This window comes from Drosophila santomea, chromosome X (assembly GCF_016746245.2).
Source record: "Drosophila santomea strain STO CAGO 1482 chromosome X, Prin_Dsan_1.1, whole genome shotgun sequence".
Classification (NCBI taxonomy): domain Eukaryota; kingdom Metazoa; phylum Arthropoda; class Insecta; order Diptera; family Drosophilidae; genus Drosophila; species Drosophila santomea.
The window spans coordinates 1,340,178-1,366,043 of record NC_053021.2 but is presented as its reverse complement, the minus strand read 5'-3'; the positions used below and the strand labels follow the sequence as shown (position 1 = coordinate 1,366,043).

Genomic DNA, 25,866 nt, shown 5'->3' with positions numbered 1-25,866 from the left:
AGCAGGAAGCGATAGGATTAGGACTTCGCACTTAAAACGGATATAGCCTAACTTACTCCACACGTCATTTGCTTTAGAAAACTTATTAGTGATCATAAATAATTGAGACTAGTGTTTCCTCACTCAGATAGCACTGAGGAACTGGGGACTTTAGGGAGTCTAGGGAGACTAGGGACTTGCAGCCCGAGCTTCACTACATCGCATGCTGTGCAGCATATTCCCGAAAATAGCCATATGAGTGTAGCCACTCCTGTCCCGCAGGAGTTCAACTCATTTGCGCTTATCGCCAGACACAGATCTTGGACAGTAAAACAAAGGCGTTCCCCCGCCAAATGCCTTCCCTTCTGGTTAGTCCAAAGCTTGGCTCCCAGTTGGCCAGCGTCCAACGACCATCGTCCAATGTCCCATGTCCCACGTCCTACATTCCACCGGCTCGCTGGACCAACGGATTGAAGATAGAGAGCTAGCGACCGCTCGACCCCATTTATGGATCATCATAAAATGGCAGAGACAGGGCCTTATGGAAAATAGGCAACAATATATTTATTATTTTCGTGCAATTTCATTTTGGGAAGAGCGCGAAGTATTATTACCAAAAGTCGTCGTCGCTGATGCAATCGCCGATGGTAGATGATGGTACATGGTAGATGGTAGATGGTCGATAGAGTTGGGTCCATGCCCAGCACTCTTATTCACGTATGGATGGGTAATGACTTTTTTATGGCCATGTCGGAGCAAGGCCAGAAGCCATCGGAGCAGCAGCAGCAGGACGGGGTAGGACGAGGCAGGACGAGGCAGGAAACACAAAAACACAGCCAAGTATTTTATGACATGTTATTAAAATGCGCCATCGTCAGGAGTGCTGCAGGTGGGTCGCATGTGCCCAGGATGGGGCTCCAAAGGCCGCGATCCACCATGTTATTAGAAAACATTACTGGTCCGCTGGCATTGGCATTGGCATTGGCATTGCTATCGGTATCAGTAGTCTCAGTATCAGTATCTATCCCCGGCTGCATTTTTATGTATTGCCAAAATGATGTTCTATAACATTTTTATTATGAATAACGCTTATGAAATTGCGCTGCGAAACAAAAGAGCTCAAGAGCCCGGCATCCCGAATGCCACCGAATCCCGAGTCCCAGATCCCAGAGCCCAAAGCCCAAAGCCCAAAAATTCAGATCCCAGTAGAAGAGGCAAAGCAGCAACAGTCGCAAGTCAAGGACTCGCTAAAGGAAGGGAGTCGGGAGTCGGGAGTCCTGCGGCCACATAAAAAAGCCAACACACGAAATGCAAATTGTAAATTACAAATTTGCAATAAAAATTTTTAATAGAATGAAACATTTTGCCTTTATGAGTTTGTCTTTCGGCTGAATTTATCTGCTTTTATGATAACGTGATGTGGGCCACGCCCCCCGCCCCCAGCCCCCGCTCCTCTTACCCGCGCCGCCCCCCTTTTCTCGTCGTCATCATTTTCTCGTATTGTTCTTGTTTGTCGTAACAGTTTTGCATTAACATTAACGTAATTCTCTTTGGCATTATCATAAATACATTTTACGCATATTGCCAAGAAGGCAGCAGCCTCTCAGCGCTTCTGAGTGGGTGAAGTGGGTGGAGTGGGTGGAGTGGGTGGAGTGGGCGCATAGGAGAAGGAGAATAGGAGAACCATTGGAGGGCTTAGCACGCACTTTATCGCCCAGCGTGCATAGAATAATGCCCATCAACGGGCACAGAGTCCAGTTCGGAGCTAATACGGAGCTCCAAGCTCCAAGCTCCCAGCTCTAAGGGATGGAGGGATGGGGGTGGTTCGGGGTCGCATCAGCCAACCACATGGCGCTGCACCAGCACTAGCAGTGGGTGGTGGTGCATTAGTTGGCAACACGAAGCAACCCCCCCCACCGCCGAGGACTCTGGCTCCGACTAGGCCATCAGCTCGTGACCAATCACCGCTGGCAGCGGGACTTAGAAGCCTTTCAAATCGTTGCATCCGCACTCGGCAGGCTCGTCGGCCGGGATGTGCGAGCGCACTCGTTGCTCGTCGGCTGTCCTGCCGTTCAGTGCGCTTTGCTTTTTAGCCCCTCTAATCAGGGTGCTGGATGGGCGGTGGGCGGTGGGTGGGTGTCCACACTTGTCCTTCGGCTAGCAAATCGTCCTTGCTGGCGCGCCCTCGCTCGCTCGCACTCACACTCGCACTGGCACTGCGGTGGCTCCTAGCTCGCCTGCCGTCTCGCTCGCCCCCACACGCTCTACTCGCATAGTTGTGCTCACCATGTGTGTGTCTGTGTGTGTATGTGTGTGTGCGTGGTCGTGCTTTTCCGTCGGCATGGCCACACGCCAGCCACATCCTGGCATCCTGCCATCCTGCGAGCCTCGGCTACACTCGGCTCCCGTTCGGCTCGCCTCGTTACGCCCCCCAGCCACCCCCCGCGCCCGCCTCACCGCCCACCCGCCGCCGTCCCTCGCTGGTGTTTTGCGCTTGTTTCTGCGTCGGCTCGTAGACGCAGCACCGACCGCAGGCACTTCATGGGCAGCAGGGGGGGCGGACGGGCGGAGGGACGGCGGGGCGCGCTGTCCTAGATTTGTTTAAATTATTTTGCGATAGTGTGATTGGCCTGTGCGCCCCAAGCCCCCCGCCAACCCGCCAGCTTTGGCTGCCAGCCAATGGCAGCCTTGCACATGCTTAGTCGCACTAGAGCTCGGTATCTGTCCGCACCCCGCACCCCGCACCCCGCACCCCTCCCGGCCACCTCTCCCGGCCTGACCTAAATGCGTGTCGTTGTTGCCGAATAGTGCATGTCAAAGCGCCGCCCCGCCCCCGCGCCGCTCCTCAACTGAACTATGTTGCTTTGGGCCAGGTTTTGTGGTTCGGTGGTTCTGTGGCTGTGGCTGTGGTTGGCCCAAATCGACGCACATGTCTGGGTGTGCTTAGTTTCCGTGATAGGCCGTCGGTCGATGGGGCTGGATTTGCATATGTGTGGGCGAGCTTAGAAACTACTGGCTGCCGACAGCTAGTCCAATGCCAGGGCCAATAGTGGGGCATCCTGCGAGGACTTAGGAGCCTTGGAAGCCCAAGAATCCATGCGATCAGATGATCCTTTGCGAGGCAGCCTTCCTCGCGAGTTTTAGACACATTTCGGTAACATTTCAGAGTCGCTTGTGGAGCGCCAGGCATTTAAATTAATTTCAAAATAATCATGAGCAGGAAGTGGGCCACTCGGGGAGGCGGAGGAGCAGTTGGGCTTAATTCCCGGGACAAGACAAAAGCTGCGGGGAGTGTGGAGCTCGGGGGTTTATGCTTGAAGGTTGAGGGTTGGGGAGAGGTACTGCTCCTTGGGAACTCGGCATGTGCGTGTGTGCCAAGGATTTTCAGGGTTAAATTAGCTGACTGCGAGCGTGTGGTTAATTTTTCCCAGAGCAGGGTAGTGGTAGGGGTAGGGGTAGGGGTAGGGGGTGAAGTGTCCTGGCTGGGATGGATGCTTTGTCAGAGGAACGTGGCTGCTGATGGGCAACGTGGCTGACGATCTTGCCTGACATCTGAGACGCAGCTCCGCGAAAGGCGAAAGGCGAAAGGCGAACCCGTGGCACATGTAATGAAATATGCTTAAGAAGTGCCCCAGTCCTCAGTCCTTGGCACCCAGTACCCAGTACCCAGTCCCTCTGCCCCGCGTTCCTTTCATTCTATCTGCTTAACTTTTTGCCGGGGTCGGAGTGTTGCCTACGCAGCTGACGGAGCAGCCCCAGACCCCAAACCCCAGACCCCAAACTCCAAACCCCAAACCCGAAGCCCCAAGGACCAGGGGGGTGGGTGGAATGGGCGGATGCGGGGGTGGGGCATATGAAAAGTTTGTTAAGAATTCTTTTTGTGTATGCGCTAACCCACAGAAAGGCACACACACACAAACACACACACCATCTTACTAATGCCGCAGCTACATTTGCGGTTTTAACTCTTCGCCATCTCGCACCCACCCCCGCCCCCCTTCAAACACCCCCCACACCCCCAACCCCAACACCCACTCACAAATGTCATACGCATAGTTGGTGTGTCCCGAAATTATGAGACAGAAAAGGCGACTCATTAAAGTCAGCGCCAGCAATCGCCGGAGATGAAGAATGATGGATGTTTCCTGATGGATGCTCCGCTCCGCTCAGCTCAGCTCATCTTCCTGGTGAATTGGCCAGGACTTGTCTCAGTTAGCTCCTTTGTGCACAACGGGGAGTGAATAAAAATCGAGTACACCCAGTACACAAAGCGAGTAAAACAATTCTGCGGCTCCGCTCCGTTGGACTAAGTCCTCAATGGGGTAAGCAATAGGCTGCAGAGGGGGGCAGTGGTGTTGGTGTTGGTGTGTGTGTGAGGGTGTGGGTGTGGGTGTGCGGGTGTTGCCAGGACACTTGGCAAATGCGTGGATGTGTGTGTGTTCTCCGTTGCCTTGAGGCAAATTAAAAATTTCGGTTCTCGACTTTTTCCTCTATGCTCGCTTTTCAGCAGCGCTCCTTGCAACTCTTCCACGAGGTTTCTACTCCTCCCCCTGCTCCACCTCCAGCTCCTGCTCCTGCTCCTCCTCCTGCTCCTCGACCGGATCCTTATGCTTATTTTTTGGGTGCTCCGCTCCGCAAGTCGCTGGGAAAAACTTTCTAATAATGTTGTACACAATTTAAATAGAATTTGCTGTGCTCCTCAGTCGGAGGCATCGTGCAAAATACTCCTCCTCGTGCGGAGGAAGGCGCACAATCAACTTGGCCAGGCCAAGAATATGGCTGCTCGCAAAGAGGGCTGAGATGCTGGGATGCTGGGATGCTGGGATGTTGGGATATGAACACGCGGTTTCTCATTATGCTAACGAAGTAAAAACTTTACAAGCACATATGAGCGCTGAAAACTCTGGCCGGGAATGGAGGCTGCAAAGTAGAAATGGCAGTGGGAGTGGCATGGTGTGGCGCGGTGGGGAGGCAAAAATTGAAAGAAGACGCAGCAGCCCGAAAACACAACAACAGGCGAGAGCATATATGTATAACTATCGCAGGCAGCGCAGCAAGTGCAAAAAATAAGATGGCAACAAAATAAGGCGCCACAAACTGCAAAGGCAAGGGAAATTAAAAGAATCGAAAAGAAAAGAGAAGAAAAGAGGAGAGGAGAGGAGAAAAGGCGGTGACTTAAACCCAAAACCCCAAATAAAATATGCATAATAATATTCACAATAATACATGCATATGCCGCCGACTTGCCAACTTTACCCGTGCCCCTCCTCCTTTCCGCCTTTCCGCCTTCACGCCTAGCTCAAGCTCCTCCGCGCAAAAAGGGGCGTGGCCGGGCGGCAGTGCGTTTCGCTGGCGCTGCCAAGTTGCTAACAAGCTTAGTTCCCCTTGCGCAACTTGCTCATTTCCCACACGGGCACAGCCACCGCCACTGGCACACAGGATCCCCGGATCCTTTGAGCCGCTCAAGCAGTGCGAGGAGCACTGGGAAAGTGCTGCAGCATTTTTAATTAATTTAGCTGCCCCCACAGAGCCACAGCACTCCACTCAGCCGGAGATGGAGAGGCCACTTTCCAAGGATGCGCCGCACTAATCAGCTATGCATCAGAGCCACTTCGCCAAATCTTGTTTGGGATCAAACAGGCTTAGTTCTCTTCGCTTTGCTTTTTTAACTTAGTTCAATTGGTTTTTTAGTTTTTTAGTTTTTCGATGGTGATCTGATATGAAACTGTTTCCAGAGTAGCGCTGATATATTTGAAAGGTTCTTGGTGGTCTGCAAAGAATTGACTTGGAAAGGAGAACGACGACGACGACGATGGGTACTGATGGTTGGTTGGTGGATTCCCGAACGCAAAGTGGTTGCTTCCGGGCAGAATGATTTGCCGGGCTAGAGTACAGTGGCGTCCCACTCGGCTTTCCGGCACTAAGAACAGGTCTTTGTGATTCCCGAGAACTGTCCCAGAAGTGTGTAATTACTCATAATGCCAAACACCCGGTTGGGCTAACAAAGGACTTTAATTTAATTGCGAGTAAACAAAGGCGCCTCCAGAAGGGGAAATGGCTGTTGCAGAGCGCCGCACGGCAGAAAGAAGAAACCAGAAGCCACAAACCAGAAGCCAGGAGGAGAAAACCAGGAGGCAGAAGGCTGGTGGAGCCTACCAAAGACCCAATTCAGGTGGCCCAGCTGGGGAATAATGGGCACTTGAGGCGCAGGACGGAGCGGAAGGATAAGAGCCTGATGACAGGATACATTACGGCTGCTGTTCCGCAACAAAGAAACTAGATCCGAAGATCCCCCCGAAGGGCGACGAGTCGATTTCAGAGGAATCCAAAAATACACCAAACAGTCCGCAAACAGTTCTGCAGCTGTGCGGCCTTAATCTTCAAGTTCCGCCGTATCGATTGGCCCGAAAACAAGGCGTTCTCCAGGAACTGGGTCCGACTTTCCACGGAAAGGAGAAGGAGATGGACCAGGTTCCTTCGAACCAAACAAAACGAAACGAGACGAGACGAGGCGAAACCGCAAATGAACTCTCCTCCCACAAGTAGCTCAACTTCGGCCGGACGACGGCCGTTGGCCTTGAAGTGTCGAAAGGCAGCAAGCAAAACAAAAAGTGTCCGCCTCCTCCTCCTCGCCCTCCTCCACCCGTCTCCACACACTCGGTCCACCCACGGAGGAGTCTCCATGCAGTGCCTTCTTATTTCCTTTCCGCCCGCCAAAAGGCGCCACCCCCAACCCCCAACCCCCTGCCCCCATTTCCCCCATCAGCGGGGGCAGTTGCATCGTGCAACTGGTGCGTCGTCACTTTTTCCACCTTTAAATTTGGCAACAATTCAATTTTCTGAGGCTTCCTGCCTGGAGCTGCTGTGTCGCGGTGTGTCACCTGTCCTTGGTTGTCCAAGGAGGCTGGGGAGGCCAGCCATCATCCGCGCTGGCAGCTTCGACACTCTTAGAATCCGAAATGACCCCCAAGTCAGCCGCAGAATGCGCTCCCTGCCCCAAGTGATCAGGGGCCACCTTTCTAGCCGCGCGGCAGGTGGGCGCGGGGTGGCAGCAATTAGCATTAACACAAACGACTTGACTGCAGTTGGTGAGCAAACAAAGCGCTGGCCAGGTCGAGGCGAATGACTTGTATATTGGGCCACTCCAAGCGCCAAGCACCAGGACCTCCTCCTCCTCCACCTTCTGCTCCTCGTGCTGCATGCGGCATGAGGGGCATGGGGCATGGAGCATGCGGCGCAATTTGCGGCCCAGTGACAACATTGCTCGGCCGAATAGAGAGTGGCCGGTGGCCAGTGGCCAGAGCACCGGTCAGGGACCGGCACTCCGGACATGGACATGGACATGGCCCAGGACAGGACCGAGCCTAACCGGAGTGGACAAGAGGCGCAGAGGGGGAGGGGGAGCATCAGGAGCACCTAGCCAGGCGACAGAGGGGTGCTCGCAAGTCAAACAACGCAGAGAAATGAATTATAAAACAACATGCCAACAAAAAGCAGGCCCCTCTGAACCCGAGCCCCTCGCCGTCGGTGGGGCCAGCGGAAGCGGGATGAGGGTGGGGGGAATGTGGAGGGCATGGAGCCGTTAGCAAAGCCGGACGACTGCGGTGCGGAGCTGGGGCATTCCTGGGGTGGGGCCACATGCAATTTTTATTTTATTTAAATGTAATTATCTGCTTGAACACAAAAAAATGCTCATCACGATGAGCAGCATCGTCGGGCAACAGCAACAACAGCAGCAACAACAGCAGCAACAACAGCAGCAACAGCACATGGGATAAAACATCCAACACACTGACACCCACTCACACACTCACACTCGCACAGGCAAAAAAATCCATTAAAATTGTGCAGGAAATATAATCAGAAAACAAAAGAAGCGAGCAAAAAAATAGAGCGAAATTCGCCAGCACACAAAAAAGGAGGAGTAACAAAAACATCACACAAGCAGATGCAGAGGCCCAGAAAGTAAGGCGGAATAAAAAGGAAATGGTAACGCACCCGCCCACTGCAAAAAGTAAGTCCGACTTACGGGGGGCGAGGTGGCACTGGACACAGGATCCTCCCGGGACGCATCTACCACTTTCCACCTCCCACCGCCCATCGCCACTCGGAGGAGTCTGCGGAGCAGCAGGCGTGTCCTTTTTGTGCTCATTTGCCACGCACTTTGGGCAACGGCAACGGAAACTGCAACTGCAACTGCAACTACAACTGCAGCGGCTGCAGCAGCAACAGCAATGAAGCTATGCCTACGCCTATCGACCAGCGACCAGAACGAGGATGGAGTCCACGACCAGGACGAGCAGGCCACCAATGACGTGTTGCCTTTTCGATTTATTTTTCGACAGGCGCTGCCCGCTGCCCGCTCCCCTCACCTGCCGCCTATATACCCACAAACACACGCACACACGCACACACTCACACACGTAGCACACCTCGTATGTACTGCCATGTGTGGCAGTGTGTGTGCGCCTCCCTTTTTTTTCTGCAGCGCAGTTTTCGTTTACTTTTTGGCGGCCGAAAAATGTTCAAAAATAAAACGAAAGCCCGCATTACGTGCGACACCCGCGCACCTCACCCCCATCAACCAGCACCACCAACCACCCACCAAACATGGCCCACCGCCCACCGCCCAGCCCCAACCCTTTCGACCCACTCAGTGCAGGCCAACTGGCCCCACCGCCTGCGAAGAGGCTGAGGAGCCGGTGAACAACATCAACAACAGCAGCAGCGCCAGTTTATCGATGTCTTTAATGCGCAGCGGGGATTGGGATTGGGATTGGGATTGGGATGTGGCACAATCTGTGATTATGGATCGCGGATGAGCAGGGATGCAGTCCAGCTATGGCAGTGCACTCTGAGCCACTCGAGCTTAGGTGTAACTTAGGAAGGCTTCAAATGATAAGAGTGCACCTAAGCGATTTAAGAGGCGACACTAAGCCAGGATTAAACGGGGCGCAGTCCACAGAGATGGCTTCTGTGCTGAGCCCGCGGCGGATTCCGTTTTGGGACCGAGATTTGCAGGCGCCATTCCACAATGGAAGGATTGAAAGGAATGGAGGGGAGCGGCACTTTGAGGCTGTTGTGCAATAATTAAAATCATGTTAGATGCTTTGTGGCTGCGCATGCAACGCCGCAGTTGCACGCTTGTGTGCCAGGCGACTGCTGACAGGCGACAAGCTCAAAGCGATGTGATGCCACCCAGATCCCCACCAGCTCCACCAAGTCCTCCCCCTCTGGATTCTGGATTCTGCATTCAGCACACCAAATTCGGACAGAGGCGGCACGCTGATGTCCGCTCCGCAGTTGAGCCTCCGCTGCATGTTGAATGTTGAATGTTGCATGCTGCATGCTGCAGCTGGAGATGGAGATGGAGATTAAAACCCGACTTTGATGCACAGATGGCGTCTTTGATTTTAGTCGCTGTCGCTGCTGCCTTTCATCTTTTTGTGGCTTCACTCCGGGGCGCTGGGCCCCGAGCTTCCTGATGCTCGGTGATTAAAAACCGTTTGGCGGTGGATTGGGCATAGTTTCCGCCAGCCAGCCAAGTACAGTTGCCGCATTTCTATGCAGGATTGCTGGCGACGCCCACTGACCCTTGGACAGAGCCACCACGCAGTCCAATCGCTGAAATCGTGTTCAGCGCTATAAAAACTTTTGCATTAAAATGCCAAACAACCGCCGTCACCTTATCTAAAACGAGCTGCTGCGAGGTTGGTGGTGCGATGGTGCGGTGGTTTTTGTTGGTTGGGTGGCGCGGATTCGAAATCGCCAAATACAATGCCAAATAGCACTCGGGGTGGAGGAGGTGGTTTCCAGGTGGTAACCCTTTAATTCTGATCCTTTTTTTTGGACAGTTTTTTATTTAATGTGCGCATTTCCCACATGTCGACGATTGTGGTGGCGTCGACGGCGGCTGAGAGTGGATCGGCGGATGGGGACGAGGATGTGGATGTGGACGTGGACGTGGATGAGGCACTGCAGTCGGCGCCAGCGTCCACGTCAGCTCCGCTGGAGTGGAGTAGAGTGGTGAGGAGTAGAGTGGAGTGGAGTGGAGTGGAGTGGACCAACTTTTTATCGATCTGCCGCATAGTAATGAGGGGGAGATGGGTCGCCAAATACGCCTAGAGTGGTTGGCCCCGCGTAAATGTTTGCTGCTGGCCACGAGCAGCGGAGTGGCGGAGAGGGGGGTTTCGCCAGGCGGGGGATGCACTAGGAAAGAGTTGGCAAAAAGCACGAAAAAAGCTAAACAAAAGCGAACCCAAAGCCCAAGTGATTAATTCAGTATGCGAATATTCATATGTGCAGGCCCATCAACCACCGCCCCTTCTCCCCTCCTCCCTCCTCCCACCGCCCACCGTCCACCGCCCGACCCCCTTCAGCACCCCCCGCGATCTGCGTTAGCGAGCCAAGTCATGTAATGAGCAGAAATTTCCAGCCCAAAACTCAAAACTCGAAACCAGAAAAAGGGACCCAAAAAAGTGGCGTAATAAGCGCGGGGCAGTGGGGGTTGCGTTTCAGGGTCTGTGAAAAATGAAGGGACGCGAAGCGCCAAGACCCACGTACTCCCCACCTCCTCCTCCCCCTCCCCTTACTCGACCGCAGCCACTTTCTAATTAAGCGTGCTTAGTTGTCGTGGGTTACGCGGGCTGTGCGGCAAGGCGGCAAGGCGGCGTGGTCAACGGATGCTGGCTGTGGGGGAGGGGAAGGGGGAGGGTGTCTGGGGAAGGGATAGGGATAGGGAAAGGGTCAGGCCGCTGGTCAGCCCAACATGTCAGCTACAGACGCTGGGTGGTGTGCACACGCATGTCTAAAATATCTAAATCGCCATTCGCGTTTATCTCTCGTTGTGTGTGCAGCGCGGCGGGTGTGGGGGGAGGGGGGTAGTGGTGGGGCTGGGGGCACTGTACGGTGTACATACTATTAGGTATGCCTGTACATAGGCGTTGGTGGGGGCAGATAGCGCAGCTAGGGGGCTGAGGGTGCGAACCCTTTTTGTTTTGACTGAATGATGTTGGCGAAAAAAAGTTTCTAATGAAAACTCCCCGAAAAAAAGGGACGAAACGCTCGCACAAAGAGCGTCCCCACTTACACAGACGCGTTCCCGTGCAAAGGGTTGACTGACGAGGGGTTAGTGGTGGGGGAGGAGGCGGTGGAGGAGGAGGGGCGGTCCCCTCATTACACAACGCAAATATCGTGTACACACATGCACGTACGTAAACGGTATGTATGCGAATATGAATATGCAAATAGAGCTCTGTCTCTGCGGGTGTGTGTCTAAGCAGCAGACAAGACTAAAGGGGCCGGGGGCAAAGAACCCCTAACTGCAGTCGCTTGCATCCCTTAAAGACCTCGCACCCCCAGCTGAGATCCCCCCGAGTCCCCCAGTCCCGATTAACACATTGCTATCGGTCGCGCCTAGGCCTCCTGTCTTTGCAATTTGTGTAGTTCAAGTGCAGTTGAGCAAAGCACCCACACCCAATACACACACCCAACACACACACCCAACACACACACACCCACACCCACAGCAGTGCCCAAGAGCGACACATGTACAAGTGCAGGAACAAACGGGAACAGGAGCCAGGACAAGCACGGCGAGAAAAGGAAGAAAAGGAGCAGAGGACAAAGCCGAAGGACGAAACAAAAGACGCCTTCCCACTCCTGGCTCACTCCTGGCTCACTCCTGGCTCACTTCATTTCACTTTTCATACTCGCACACCCGCAATCTGAGACAAGTTTCCCTCGCAGTCGCTCCTCGCTCCAGCACCAGCACCACCACCACCCACCCACCATCCTGGAGGCTGCTTCAATAGCGTCTCAAACTTTTCGTTTCGTTTCGTTCCGTTTCGTTTGGCCCTCCCGCTTTTTATGGATCGACAAGTAATTCAGCCGTGCAGTTTGACCCCATACCGCTGGAGTCGCCCTAAGTTGCTGCACCAGGACCTGTTTGTGTGCTGCGACATTCATTAGCCTGTTGTGCAGACATGCCGCATGCCACATGCCACATACCACTTTTATCATTCTCATCATCCACCCCAGTCCCAGGCGGTCTGTGCAAATTACTTAGGGATATGACTTTTCTTTCGCTTGCTTTCTTTTCTCTCCTGCCGAAGCTTCTGCCTAGTTTTAGTCGTCTGTCTGCATGAATCTGAATATGAAGCTGAATGTGAATGTAAATGTGAATCTGTATATGAATCTGCAGTATGTGCAGTATCCTGGGTTTGGGAATGAATAAGTCACGGAAACGAAAACACCCTTTAATGACTTACAAAATTAGTACCATCTATTCGAGCTCGGATATATTGGAGTGATACACAGGCATAACTATTAGCAACTGCAATTGGTGGCCTTTAGGAACATTTTCATTTGTTATATAAATATTTTAGCAGCTATTTCTAAGCCTCTAATGAGAGAGGGTTTCAAACCCCGAAAGATAAAAATCTGTGACTGCTGCTTTATATACAATACTATGTACATATTTCTAGATTGTACTACTCCACTGCGATTCTCTGGTGAATGCCAATGGCGAATCCCATCCTCCGACTGTGGAAGCATGGCTTTATGGCCGCTCAAGTGGGATCGCAAATAAGTGTCAGACATGTAAAGGGGCCTCCTAATCCGGCTGCCCAATTTGCCGGCTCCTTGGTGAGGCGTCAACCGCTTCGTTGTTCCTAGGAAAGTGAAACTTCCACACACACTCATCACGCTACTGTAAGGATAAGCTAGGGGGTATGCGGGGTAAGAGGGCGAGTGTGTGCAAGTGTGTGCGTCATCGCTGCAAGGGGATGCTTAGGCGTTGCAGCTCTTCCGGCTGCAAAATGGGGTTAAATTGCACAGAAATCACGCGTCGTGCATGCCCCACACCTTCTCCTCCTCCCACTCCTTCCTCTCCCACTCCCACGGCAACTCCCAAACCGAATCCCCCCGCGCCCGCTGCAGCATCAGCACACACACAGAGCCCACTGTCGCTTTGTTTGGGAGCACTTAACACGACGATGACGACATGCACTTGAGCCTCACAAAGGCCTACCCCCTACCATTCCCCCCGCCGGGGGAGCATTGCACAGTTAGATGCACTAGACAGCCACGAGACAAAACGAAAGCGAGGCGAGGCGAGACGAGACGGATTCTAACCCTTTGGCGCAGATTCCACCCCCAGCTGAATCGGTGGAGGGGTTGCATTAGAGTGCCGACTGCGCCGCCTGCTGCCTCTGCCTCTGCCTCTGCCTCTGCAGCCTATGCAACCTCTGCAGCTGAGACGCTCGCCTTCTGTCACGTTAATGTAGAATCCACTGCTGGCCGCAGCTTTAGTTGCACCCCCAGAAGCGGCAGCGCCCCACACCCACATCCACGCCCACTCACTGGCCGCCCCCGTCAGGTGTAAAAAAGGGGAAACAGCGATGCAGCTGGGGGATGAGCAACAGGGTGCTGGGGCAGGGGGCACAAGGGTTCAGAAGCTGCAACGAAAGTGAAACGGTGGTGGCTCCCGCCAGGACTGTCTACACGCGCTCTGGGGCGGCTTAAGTCTGCTGTGCTGACTGTGTGCACTTTCCTGCACTATTCAAAAGTGAACTGAGTGGCGGCCGTCTGGGGTGCCGTGCCGAATGGGTTGAAGGACGTATGCGAGGCGACACGTCTGCCCCACAAGGGGTTGGCACGCTTGCATGCTGGCATCCTGGCATGGTCGGGATGGGTATGCTGCACTGGGAAGAAGATGCAAAGATGGCGATGCCACTGCCACTGCCACTGCCTCATCCACTGCCATTGTCGATTTCCATGTTGTGGAGAAAATGATGGCATAAGGGAAGTCGATGGGGACGGGTGCTGGAAATGGAAAGCAGCCTCAAGACGAGCGGCCCCGAGGAAGCTCGAGGAAAGGAAAGTGAAAGCCCAGCTCCCATTGCCCATAAAGCGAATGAAATTTCGCTTAGGCTCGTTGCGTTTCTTGCGAGAATCGCTTTACGAGGCCTCCGCGATACCAAAACTTTGAACGAAAATAGAGCACTGACAGAAAATACGGAGAATCTGATAATTTACATTTGTATCCATGTTGTAGTTACTACGTCTGGTGCCCTATATGCTTTTCCTTGTTTCAAAACGTCTCTGTATTTGTTTTTCTTTCAGATGGCGTGTGTACGGCGATTGTTTCCAGTGGGCGACTAGGGACAAGCCAGGCGAAATGAACTTGAAATGGAAGCCAGAAACGCACTAATGTCCTTCAACGACTGGACTGGCAAATACCAAGTTCGCGGATACAGTTTGCTGATACACCTCCCTGCCCGCTGCCACCCACTGTGGCGGTCTCATGTGCGCGGCGACAAAGTTTTTATTCCTTTGTTTAGAATAAGCATAAATGCGCACGTGTTCCGGCCGCTTTAGTGCACGGCAGATTGGGAGAAGGGGACGGGACCGTTAAATTTTAATGCGCCCGTATCGATATGCGAGCACGGTCCGCTCCAGCGGAATCTATAAAAGCGAAAATCGCGTGTCACCATCGTGGGATTCCTGTTTCTCTAACGCTGCCTGCGAAGTCTCGATAAGGCAATTGGCATCTGGAGGTTAGTTGTTGGGCGAAGAATGGCAGCTGCATCGCCACACCCGCTCTTTGTTTCCAGCCCATGGGAGCTCGCCTATCAATATCCCATGAGCTCACGCACTTAAGCATCTGCTCGTACTTTGCGTAAATTCGCAATGTCGCAACATCTAATCAATACCGCCAAAAGTTGGCTCAGAGCTCAGCAAGAAGTCCACGCTTTGGTAGAGGAACGTTTACCAATGCATAGAAGCATATGAGTATTACCTTTAACTGGATTTTCGAAATTAGTGATAAACGCTTAAAATATACCTTTTTGATTTCCTGGCAGCTCTTGAGGATACTAATCTTTGATATGCGATAAGGCAGAGCCTAAAAGACCACAATAAATTATGCATGTTCTCAATAAAAAGTGGTGTATACTTTTGGGCATCCGATCATCAAATAGCTCACGGAACGTCAAATAGATGGCGCTTCAAATTCAATTACAAAATTTCTGTTGCATACTTTTGGGCATTCGATCGAGAAGTGGTTCACCGATCGTCATGTAGATGGCGCTTCAAATGTAATTACAAATAAATCTGTTGCATACTTTTGAGCATTCGATCGTAGAATGGTTCACGGATCGTCCGGTAGATGGCGCCTCACACTTGCTTAAATATTTCGTGTTGCATACCCTAGGGGGCTGCTGGATATTTTAGCGACCTGCTGCGATTTCTGTTCGCCTGGTACCTCAGCTCGAAATTTAAGCCGATTTGGCCGAGAAAACTGGCCACGGCTGTCCCCAAAATTGCATGTTAGTCGATTTTGGACACCAGGCGAACAGAATCAGCAGAAAGTATCTCCAAAAAAAATTAAAAAAAACAAAAATCAGCTGTTGTCATTTCCCCTCCGCCCTTCCCCAGCACCTATCACCCAATAGGAAGCCATGTTGATCGAGCAGTTCATGGTTCACGGATTGTCCGGTAGATGGCGCCTCACACTTGCTATTTCGTGTTGCATACCCTAGGGGGCTGCTGGATATTTTAAGCGACCTGCTGCGATTTCTGTTCGCCTGGTACCTCAGCTCGAAATTTAAGCCGATTTGGCCGAGAAAACTGGCCACGGCTGTCCCCAAAATTGCATGTTTGCCGATTTTGGACACCAGGCGAACAGAATCAGCAGAAAGTATCTCTAAAAAAAAATTAAAAAAAACAAAAATCAGCTGTTGTCATTTCCCCCTCCGCCCCTTCCCCAACAACCGTCACATAGGAAGCCATGTTGATCGAGCAGAACCGTTACTTTTAGGATAACCGCAAACTAGAGATGAGCAAACACGTTGTTTTTTTGAACGTGTCACGAATTAGGCACGAAAGGCACGGCGCACCAGCCAGTTCGCAGGTATTTATTAGGTCGTGCTGAAAAGAAATGTGCACGCCACCATCTCTAAGCAGCAGTAGACTAGACAATCAGCTGGTCCCTTGAATTACTTTTATTATCTTGAAAGTGGCGAAGACTTGGGACTCTGCGCCTCCTGTGGACTCGTGGCGGCAAACAGGATGCCAGCAGGAACGATCTACATAGTTGCCCGCAGGACATGGACGTGGACAGCATCAACAAAAGTACACAATTATAGAATAAAAGCTTAAACGAGATATTCGAGTCATTACAAAGAGCGCTTTTCAGTGTCCTTGCTGGAGTTTGGTACACTGCTCCGCGCTTTCCAAGCTGCTTTCCTGCCAAGCTTCCATTGCTGGGCTTTGGGTTGTGCGTCCTTGATAGCCCGAGGAGTCCGGCTTACCACCAACAGGAATCCGGAGCCGGCGACCACTGAGCTGCTGATTGCCGCCCAACTGCTGCTGGAAAATCCTTAACCAGTGCCAGCACTCAAGCTTTTGCGAGGGGCTTTAAAGCCCAAAGCGCATTCACAGGACGAAGGCGTTCGGGGATGTTTTTTAGAAAAGGGTTCCAAGTTTATTCATATATATTAATATTATGTGAGGGAGCATCCAGGTTCCGATCCAGTTCCAGCACCAGCTCCAGCGGCAGCGGCAGCCGGGTTCTGGGCGGGACTGACCATCCGCGTCTGCAGGATTCAGGATTCAGGATACAGGGTTCAGGATACAGGGTACAGGGTACAGGGTAAAGGGTACAAGGTACGGGGTACAGGCCGTGTAAAGTGGGAGTGAGTACATCCTTGTGGAGTATGGAGTTACAGTAGGGGTTAGGCTTTCGTATTATTGTTAGAGTTAGGTTAGGATGTTAGGTTATCTGTACTTGTCGCCGTGTGTAATTGTGTATTAACTTGCAGTGGCCTTTCTCTGTATTGCTAAGTGCCGGACACTGCGTAATCCGCATCCGCGTCCGGCGTAATCGGGCGCTGCGGTTCTACTACTTGCTAGTGTAAAGGTTCTCCGTCGAAATAATCGTCGTAAGCATAAGTCATACTCTATATAATCTGCACCAGCCGTGCTCGTAAAATAAGTCAAAATGGATACAAAATGGGTACGAGTAGGTGGCGACGTTTTGGATCATTTTCAATTTTCGCTTGTTTGCTTTTTCGTGTATAAATTAGTAACTATTTAAAATTATATACATTCATGTAGTACTTATCATATTATAGATATCATGCCTGTCTGTACAAAACGTCGCCGGATAGGTTTTCTTTCTCATTTTCATTTTCATTTTCGTTTTTCGCTAAACTTTCTTTTCCACACATGTATATCCTTCCTCACTATTCGCATGTATGTATTTTATATTTGAGTGCAAGTTCACATAAATTCAGTCGTGATTCAATTGATTTCCTAAAGCTGATCTTCGCCTTGCTCGTTTTCTAAAATAAAGCTCAAGGTAGTAAAACCGGGCCTACACAAAACGGACCACACGCACGCTCCGGAGCAGAACTACGGAGCACAACTCTGCGGCTCTACAAATTCCGGGGAAACTCGGATTCGGGGTGCAGAGGGCCTGGTGTGGTTTCAGTATCGGTATCGGTATCGGATCGGACACGTAAATGCAGCTCGAACCTATGTGGTACTGTAAGTTAGTTAGGTGCCTAACCAAGGGAATCGCGACTGCTCCAGCGAAGGGTCCGCTGCGTCGTCAGGGTCGTTATTGTAAGCACGATAAAAACTACTAAGACTAACCCTACAAACTCCCGCTAAATGTGTATATACCTAGCTTATTGAGTGTCCCAGCAGCCCAGCAGCCGAGAAGTCCAGCAGTCCAGCATTCCAGTAGTCCAGCGGCTCGGAAGGATCCTCTGCTAAATGTCTGGCTAACTGACGGACTGACTGACTGACTGACTGACTGGCAGACTGACTGACGGACTGACTGGTTCGCGCGTGCCTCCTGAAGCGAAGCTGAAGCTCGAAGCTGCGTCTAATTCAGCAGCCTGGCTATGGGGCAGTACGCAACGAAGCAGGGCTGGTTTCTTGTTTCTTGTTACTTGTTACTTGTTTCTCGTACAGTCGTACAGTCGTACAGGGTCTATCTGGTTTACTACAAGTTGAACACATGCACGCCCGCACACACTTCGTACAGTGCGCGAAACGGCCACAAGGGCGAGAATCGAATCGCAGTGGTACCTGTTAACTTTGTCTCGAATGCAAATGAAGCGTAGTCTCCCTGCGGGCTCTGCTTTGGTGATTCCGGCTGATCTTGGTGGGTGATCTGTGACTGTGACTGTGCCTGTGCCTGTGGCTGAGTCTGATCTGATCGCGTGTCGTGTGGTGTGGTGTGGTTTGTGGTGGGTGATGTGGCTGTGGCTCGGGCTTCCTTGGCTGCATCCAATTTGTGTTGGGTCGGTGTGGCTGATTGTGTTACTGATTGGGAATGAGTTTGCTGAGTTTGTCGATGAAGGGGAGTTCGGTTTTTCAATTTTCAGGGGTTGTATGTGAATATATAGCGCGATTAAATTCCAAGACTGTAATTAAACAGAGATAAAAAGAGCGTAAGTCACAGACAGGCGAGGCAATGTACTACAGTCCTAGAGCATACGAAACTCCTATGTACAAATATGGTCTACATTTAATATATTGTGCGTTGCTAACGTAGCGCAGCGGAGCAAGTCCACTAATTGTTAATTCCGCTTTAACGTAGAGTACATGTGTCATGTGTATATGCTTGTCGGCCTTCGATATGCTGTCAAATACTCGGCACCAATATCCATTGGTCATTGGTCATTGGTCACATAAGACAGCACACCCAAACACCCAAAACGGGCGCCAGCAGGGAAACAGCGAAAAAGAGCGAGAGGGCGTGTGGTCGCCGCCCTGCGATTGGCTTACATTCGCGATCCCTTCTGCTGCAGGACCTTGGCCCGGTCGTTGAGCTCCAGCTCCCGCCCGGCCGTCGTGCCACACTCTTTGGAGACCACGCACAGGAACTCATTGTTTTCGAAGGGCCCGTAGTTCGTGTACTGTTGAGCTGATGTGCTGATGAGCTGCTCGAACCTCCAGCCGTCCGACAGCGTTGAGATCATCTGCAAAGTAAGAATTGATGATCAGATTAGATTTGTGGCGCGCTCAATTTAATCAAGGACTCACCTGGGTTAGTTCCTGCTCGCGGCACTGCAGCACGCGATAAACGCGCTTCTTGTCCGCTTGCGGTCGCTGGAAAAATTGGCACGGATTAGTCGGGATTGGTTGGGCTGCGGAGGGAGGTTGCCTCACCTGATCCCTGTGCAGGATGCACTCCTTCAGCAGCGCTATCAGCTGTGTCACGTTGTAGAACTCAGCCTCCTCCAAGACGCCTTCCTCGGAGACGCCATCGATCACCAGCTTGCCGTGGCGCAGATAGTTGAGCACGGGTGCAAAGTATTTGGGGTCTCTGTCGATCAGGTAGGCTCCTGTCTCGTCCTGTAAGCGAATCAGAGATTAGTACTGCACGTTCAGTGATGGGCACGCGGTTGGCAAAGCTATTTGAATCGAGCATCGGCATTGGTGAGAGGGGTCAGGGCACTGTTTATTTATACAAAAACGGATTAGTCAGAGCGAATGTGACTGTGTGTCTCTGCCACTGGAATTTCGCGCTGCTTGGGGAGCCACCGAAATGTTTGTTTGCCGATTGGCCGTGTGCATGTTATAATTATTGTCATGATGATTATTTGGTCTGGCCCGCTTCGAGGGGGTTGGGTGACCTTCTGGGGGCAACACTGCAAACTAGCACACTCGGCTGCAGCTGCAGTTAATGTAGGACGCTCTCTCGCGCTCTCTGGGCGAGCTTGTTGCTTGGCTGCTTGTTTGTGGCTCTTGGTTCCTGGCCCCCGACCCCTGGGCCAAGTCCCCGGCACCCCCGAAGCTGCATGACCTGCTTTGGGTCATGTGCGCACTTTTCGGCTATCTCGGATGGACTTATGTATACACTGAATACACTGGGGACGTGCCATGTGCGCACATGGGGTTGGGAACACTCACCCGATCCGATATCAAGTCGCAGTCCTCCTGAATCAGACGGGAGAGGAACGAATTTGGGTCACGGGAGAGCGTCGTCTTGGTGGTGAGGAAGTAGGTGCCGCCCACGTTCAGCTTGACCCACTGGTCGGTGCCCTGTTTTTTCAGCACGTTGGGGCTCTTTCGCGAGTTTATGAACACTGTGCTCATAGTGGTGGTGGTGGTGCCGCTGCTGCGGTTCGGGTGCTCCGCTGGTTGGTGCTCCTTTGGTGCTCCTGCTCCTGATCCTGCCCTGCTCCTGCCCAACTCCTGTCCTGCTCTTATTGTCCGAATCCCGTTGCTTGCTGGCGACGACAGCCTCAGCTCATGCTTTTCTTCTTCTCTTGCGTCTTTGTTGCGTTGCTGCGCCTTGTTGGCTGGCCTTCGACTGCGTCTTGCTCTTGCACTCGTGCGTTGCCTCTTTTTGCTGGGGGACTCCACTTGGGCACGCTGACTGTGCTGATTGCGCTGCTTATCGTCTTTTTTTAGTTAACTTCGACTAATTAATTAATTCATTAATAAACAAGACCGTTATCGATAGCATGCGTCTGCCGATGTCTGAGCTCATCGGGCCTGCAGTTCCTCGATAACGGAGACCTCATTTCCCTGCGCCTATCGCACACTTTCTGCCGTTTGGTGTCGTAATATCGAACGGGGGTGGGTGCCCTCGCTAGGTCGGTGTGTGTGCGCGGTAAAATAAACTGTGTATTGACTATCTATGTATCGTTGCGGACGTGCGATACTTTCAGTTGCCGCCCATGGTGAGTTTCCCAAATTTAAATTCAAACTTTTGCTTAGTCGAGCGACCAGTTTGTGCGTGGCTTTTGGACCATCATCACCACTATGACCGATCTTCAGCCGCGTTTGCTAGTTCTGCTGTTGGTCTGTGCCAGCGTCTCCACCTCTCCGATGCTGTACAAACTGAATCCCGAAGAGAAGTACGAGGCAGGTGAGTTCTCCGATTAGATGAGTTGCTTACTGTGTCCCCGACTATTATTCTGCCCTTTTCGTAAGACCTGGTGCCCGTCTCCTCCACTGTGATTCCGCTGACAGTGCTGGAGGTGAGCTACGGAGCAGGTGGAAAGCCCAGCGAGGAGTACAAAGCGGCCTACCTTCGTAAGCTGCGCAAACAGGTGCTTCAGCGGACAGAGAACGTGGGCGTCGGCGCTGGCGTAGGCGAGGACGACGAGGATGTCCTGATCACAGGTGGGTTTCTCTTCAGTCGTACACCCGATCCTCCACTGATGCCTATCTAATCGCAGTGAAGTCGCAGAAGCTGGAGAAGGCCAAAGTCAAGGCCGTTCCAGCCACGCAGGCGGACTGAAGTGTAGCAACTTGGTGCTGGTTTTCGAGCTGATGTCATGGCGTACTTGGCATAAACAACAACTAACCGAATCGCCGCAAATCTTGTTTTGACTTGGGCCTAATTGGGTGCGTGTGGGCGTGGTAGATGACGCAGCTTGGTTGCGGCACACGTAGGTGCAAAGAGGCGAAAGCTAAGACGGAGTCGCAGAGTTGACAGGAAGCTGCTCGGAGCGGAAGGATGTCTGTTGTCAACGAAATCGAATCAAATATAATGAGCTTGGGCGAGGAAGCTCCCCATTCGATTGGGATAACGACGGTAACGACGTTAGGATAACCTCCACAGCTGCTGGGGGACATTAGAAGCTGGTTTGAGTAATTTCACCCTTGGTCAGAGGCTGCAAAATCTGAGCAGCACAAAGGAAAGCGAGGCATTAGGGAGCCAAAGAAGAATTTCACAGGGAGGAGCCGATGGGAATGTCTGCTGGCGTGTGCGTGCTTTTGAGGCCAGTTAGTCAATTCCCCCGACCGCCGCGCTCCCCCATACCCATCTCTTTAGCCTTTCTAGGACTCAGGTGAGACCTTCCTGCTAGGCTGCCTGTCCAAACAGAAGCTGACAAGCACATCGGACTGCTCTTTTTCTTGCTGCTATCTTTGAGCCCCTCCTGCTTTGTGCAGAGCCGTCAATGTAGCTGTCATGGGCAAGTCACAAGTTGCATGGCCACTGAGGAACGTGTCACCACCAGGAGCCATCCGTGCCTCCGTTCGCCCCATGCACACCCACCTGAGAAGTGAACCCTACCGGCCCAGAGCGTCGTGGCTGATTAAGCGCACAGAAATGCTGATGGCAGCCAACTATTTTCGCTATTTGTGCACTTGCCTCCGGCACGTACTTAATTTGAATACAAAGCACAAGGGTGGCGGGTGTTTGCGGGAAGGGGTGGGGGGATTGAAGTCTGTCATGTTTGTGGCAAGTGCATGCGGATTTAACCGGAGCACTGAGCACTGAGCACTGCCCCCGAGGGAGCGCAGGGAGTCAAGGGAAAACGGAAGCAGCGGTGAAGAAGTGTAAACTACACGTAAATGATGTTGTCACTATTCCGCCCTCCATCCGCCCGCGCCCTCCTCGACAGCCCACTTCACTTGGCGCAGCTCAGCTCTTCAATCTGATTTCCGTCGTCGCTATTACTAGTAGTGATTGCCGTTCGATCTGCACATTTTATGCTCCACTTACCGCGACGGGGCGCTGTGATGAACCAATTAATAGCTGGGCCTATTCAATACGAAGTGGTGATATCGCGTATACGCCCACGCGCCCATTCAGATGTGTGTCGCTCGAGAAGATGTTGATGTTGATGCTGATGGTGGTGATGGTGATGGCGTTGCTGATGATGACGACGATGATGATGACGACGATGGTGCTCCAGCGGCACACTGGTTTTTGTTGCTGCTGATTGTTGTCGGCGACAGATGCCATCAAATCGAATGTCAAATCGAATGACGTGTGAAGTAATCGTTGGCGCGGTGCCGCTTTTAATTTGTGGCAAAGAGAACACTCCTGACAGACGATGCTGGTGCGGGTGGTGGTGGATAATCCCTTTGGAACCTGTTTGCGAATAATAGGGAATCAGGGTGTAAGCATTAAGCTGCTTGATGTGCAAATTTCCAAGCTACGGAACATTTCCTGGAGGATACCTACCGCTTTGGCATAGACTGAACTTTATTTTGAGGCAAACTAGATTTGAAAAAGGCTTGCCGGAGTTTAAAAGCCAATCAAAAAATAAACCACGTGCAAAATCAGGCTGGGCAATGGAAAATGCTCGCGTGCGAGGAAGGAACGCACCTGGCTATGAATTTGCACACAATAGCAATCTAATTCCAGGCTTGACTGGGGAAATGAAATGTCATTAAGTCCCGTATTTGTTTCGTTCGCCTGATTGAGGGGAGTGGGGCGGGCGGGGCGGGGCGGGGAGAAATCTAATTGCGGAATTGGGTCGCGTGCTAGTCGAACCAGCCCCGGATGCAGTCGGTCATCCCGCTGGCTCCCAATCCTGTTGCTGTTCCTGATTTCAGTTTGCCCTCCCCCTAGCCCTGTTTGCATTCAGGGGGAGATTGTGTGGCGGCGATGGCTGGGAGATCGCAGTTACAGGACTCGCCTAATTGACCCACGTCCTGTGCGGGCTTTTCCGTGTCCTGCAGGCGAGTGGAGCGGCCTCCAATGTTGCGGAAAATTACTTTAAACGTGGTTTCCCATGTTCCGATTCGCCGAAATTCAGATTTCTGTATGTGTTCATCAGGGACATGGTCTAGGGAGTAGAGGGAGTTTAGGGAGTTCGGGGAGCATGGCCGAAATGTCTTTTTAAATGCTTCGAGCCTTGCCAAACTTTGATGGGCCAACTCTCGCTCTGGCACACTTCGGCTCTCTCCCTCCCTCTCGGCTTTGTTGTGCGTGTGTTCGCTTTGATATAGTGGTGGGTAGCGGGAAGGGCGGGGCGGGGGAAAACCCTTCGGACTTCAGATTCCCGACTTCACAGAGATGCCTCGCAGGCAACATCGGCCCAATGAAATCAGCGTCTGGCAAACAAAATTTTACTAAATACACACACACACACACACACACACACACACACACACACACACACACACACACACACACACAGATGCTCACTATGTTCGAAAAGGGAACATAATGCAAACGAAATTATAAGAAGTGAACGCCAAGGGCGGAGGCAGTGGCAGTGGCAGAAGTAGCTCAAAGCGCCACGCCCACCTCCCCAACTGCCAGCCACCCGAAATCATCAGCTAGCCTTATTAATCGAGTTTTCAATGCGAGCGAATGGCACTCGCATCCATCAAAGGCCCCCAACATCCCAGCCAGGTGATCGAAGACAGCAACAGAAGCCGAACTTATTTGGGAACAGCAGCAGGAACAGAAGCAGGATAAGGAGCGGGAGCGGGAGCAGGAGCAGGAGCAGGAACACCCAATCATCTATCATAGAGAGCGCTTCCACGCCCCACTCATTCAAATCTAATCAAGGAGTACACGTCGCTATATTCTTCTGGCTGTGCGTTTTTACAGCCAATTTATTAATTTGGCAAGTTAGGCAGAGCCACAAGCACCGCCACATCTACATCCACATCCACATCCACAGACGCAGACCACAAAAGGCGACAAAGGCGCCTGAAAGCTCGAAGGATTTTGGATGGCAGGGGCGGCGGCAGCGGTGGAAACAGGGATGCCGCAAAGCGTTTACCCGCCGCTTTGGTTTCTGGCGAGCGGAAGCAGGATGAAATCCAAGCCGAAACCGAGAGGCCGAAACCAAGCCCAGACGGACGAGCCCAAGTCCGAAAGCCGAAGGAAAGCTACCAGCGCTTGGAGCACACCGCACGCGATGAGCGTCGTGGTCACAGTGGTTACTCGTTCTTGTTCATGGCAGGATGCAAAGTCAGCCTAGGCTGGAATGTATACGACAATTCGTTGGCTTGGAAATCGAATAAAGTCTGCATACAGTGCTATTATGTGCCCAATTATTATGCCTTGCGCACCACGGTGGCCTGTCGACGCAAGGGCGAGGTACTAGGATGTACTAGGCTCCAAGTCCTGGCGCTCCTTTGCTGCCGCCTGGCTGCGCAGGGAGCATGCCGCCCAGCATTCAGCTGGCAAGTGGCGACGTCGTGCGTAAGACGCCAAAGCCAGAGAAAGCTAAGGCAGCCTGGGCAGCCTTAGCCACGGCAACAGAGTTTGAATCGGAAAATGAATCTGAATCAGAGTCAGGAGTCGCAGGAGCAGTAGCAGTAGCAGGAGCGGAATCGCACAGAGTGCGCACAATCAAAACAAATCAACACGTGGTTTTCGTCCACCTCTCGAGCAGTCGAACGGTGGAGCAGTCGAACGGCGGAGCAGTCTAATGGTCCAACAGATGAGGTCGAGGCAAGACCCAGTGGTCCTGCTCCACCCCGATGCGTCCTGCAGCCCCAGCATCCTTCTTCTGCTCCCCAAAACACCAAAAAGGCAGCGCAGACGCAAAGTGCCGAAGGCAGCACTTCGGGCGTTGCCAGATGCCGCAGGATTGTCGCCCTGCAATTCCCAACTCGATTTTCGCAATGCGGGAATGTTGAAACAGTCGCCCTGGTGACATAAAATGCCCGAGCAATTTGAAGTAGGCGAACTAATCGAAAATACCCCTTTGACAAGTTTTCCATTTTGATGGAAGCTTGTTTCCTTCCATGTCCAGATAACAGATTCGAAAGTGGCGTGATTGAGGGTTGACAGATTGATGACTTTCACTTTGCCGGGTGGCAACCACGCCAATGGGCTTGGCACGCGATTAGCATCCAGAAGAGAGCAGAAGCAGAGCGAGAGAGAGAGAGCGGAGAGAGAGAGACGCGAGAGCAGGATATTACGTATACGCTGCAGGAGGGCGTGTTACAAGCCGAAATGAAACGAAAACGAAATCGAAATCGAAACCAAGTCAATGCCTCTCTCTCTGTGACATTGACAGTGCTCGGTGGCCCCTGCGTGCGCCCCACCGCGCCCTCTCCGTCGGAAATACGAGACCACTTCGTGTCCTTCGCGTTGGGGCTGGCATCCGTGGGAGCCGTGGAAGCTGTGGAAGCTGCGGAAGAGTGCTTCCTCTTGCT

General features: G+C 52.3%; 4 protein-coding genes across 5 annotated transcripts in view; 2 read left to right on the top strand and 2 right to left on the bottom strand.

The window, feature by feature from the left end:
• Positions 1–14,924, top strand: part of LOC120456577 (mucin-2) — a 96,676-nt gene extending 81,752 nt beyond the window's left edge. The window contains exon 8 of the mRNA XM_039643468.2: positions 14,104–14,924. Coding sequence (XP_039499402.1) covers positions 14,104–14,162 — 59 coding nt within the window. The 3' untranslated portion in view covers positions 14,163–14,924. The remainder of the gene's footprint in view (positions 1–14,103) is intronic.
• A 3,327-nt stretch (positions 14,925–18,251) lies between these two features.
• Positions 18,252–20,476, bottom strand: LOC120457356 (BTB/POZ domain-containing protein KCTD5). Its single transcript, XM_039644874.2, has 5 exons — positions 19,909–20,476; positions 19,165–19,350; positions 19,039–19,104; positions 18,781–18,974; positions 18,252–18,416 (listed from the first exon to the last, which is right to left on the bottom strand). The coding sequence occupies exons 1-5, from the start codon at positions 20,092–20,094 to the stop codon at positions 18,404–18,406; spliced, it is 645 nt and encodes a 214-aa protein (XP_039500808.1). The 5' UTR covers positions 20,095–20,476; the 3' UTR covers positions 18,252–18,403.
• A 107-nt stretch (positions 20,477–20,583) lies between these two features.
• On the top strand, positions 20,584–22,026 carry LOC120457360. Its single transcript, XM_039644883.2, has 3 exons — positions 20,584–20,872; positions 20,938–21,129; positions 21,186–22,026. Exons 1-3 carry the CDS (start codon positions 20,767–20,769, stop codon positions 21,245–21,247), a joined length of 360 nt encoding a protein of 119 aa, XP_039500817.1. The 5' UTR covers positions 20,584–20,766; the 3' UTR covers positions 21,248–22,026.
• A 135-nt stretch (positions 22,027–22,161) lies between these two features.
• The window catches only part of LOC120457359, a 29,970-nt gene continuing 26,265 nt past the window's right edge, over positions 22,162–25,866 (bottom strand). The window contains exon 2 of one of the 2 annotated variants that reach the window (XM_039644882.2): positions 22,162–22,831. In XM_039644882.2, the coding sequence (XP_039500816.1) occupies positions 22,499–22,831 (333 nt within the window). In that variant the 3' untranslated portion in view covers positions 22,162–22,498. The remainder of the gene's footprint in view (positions 22,832–25,866) is intronic. The other variant, XR_005616942.1, reaches the window with a different exon arrangement.

What these genes read in the sequence shown, in the direction of transcription:
- LOC120457360 (XM_039644883.2), top strand. Translation starts at nt 20,767, where the DNA reads ATGACCGATCTTCAGCCGCGTTTGCTAGTTCTGCTGTTGGTCTGTGCC. An exon ending in CGAAGAGAAGTACGAGGCAG is followed by an intron (nt 20,873 to 20,937) that starts GTGAGTTCTCCG and finishes CCTTTTCGTAAG; the next exon opens with ACCTGGTGCCCGTCTCCTCC. An exon ending in CGAGGATGTCCTGATCACAG is followed by an intron (nt 21,130 to 21,185) that starts GTGGGTTTCTCT and finishes ATCTAATCGCAG; the next exon opens with TGAAGTCGCAGAAGCTGGAG.
- LOC120457356 (XM_039644874.2), bottom strand. Translation starts at nt 20,094, where the DNA reads ATGAGCACAGTGTTCATAAACTCGCGAAAGAGCCCCAACGTGCTGAAA. An exon ending in GCATCCTGCACAGGGATCAG is followed by an intron (nt 19,105 to 19,164) that starts GTGAGGCAACCT and finishes CAATTTTTCCAG; the next exon opens with CGACCGCAAGCGGACAAGAA. An exon ending in GCGAGCAGGAACTAACCCAG is followed by an intron (nt 18,975 to 19,038) that starts GTGAGTCCTTGA and finishes CTTACTTTGCAG; the next exon opens with ATGATCTCAACGCTGTCGGA.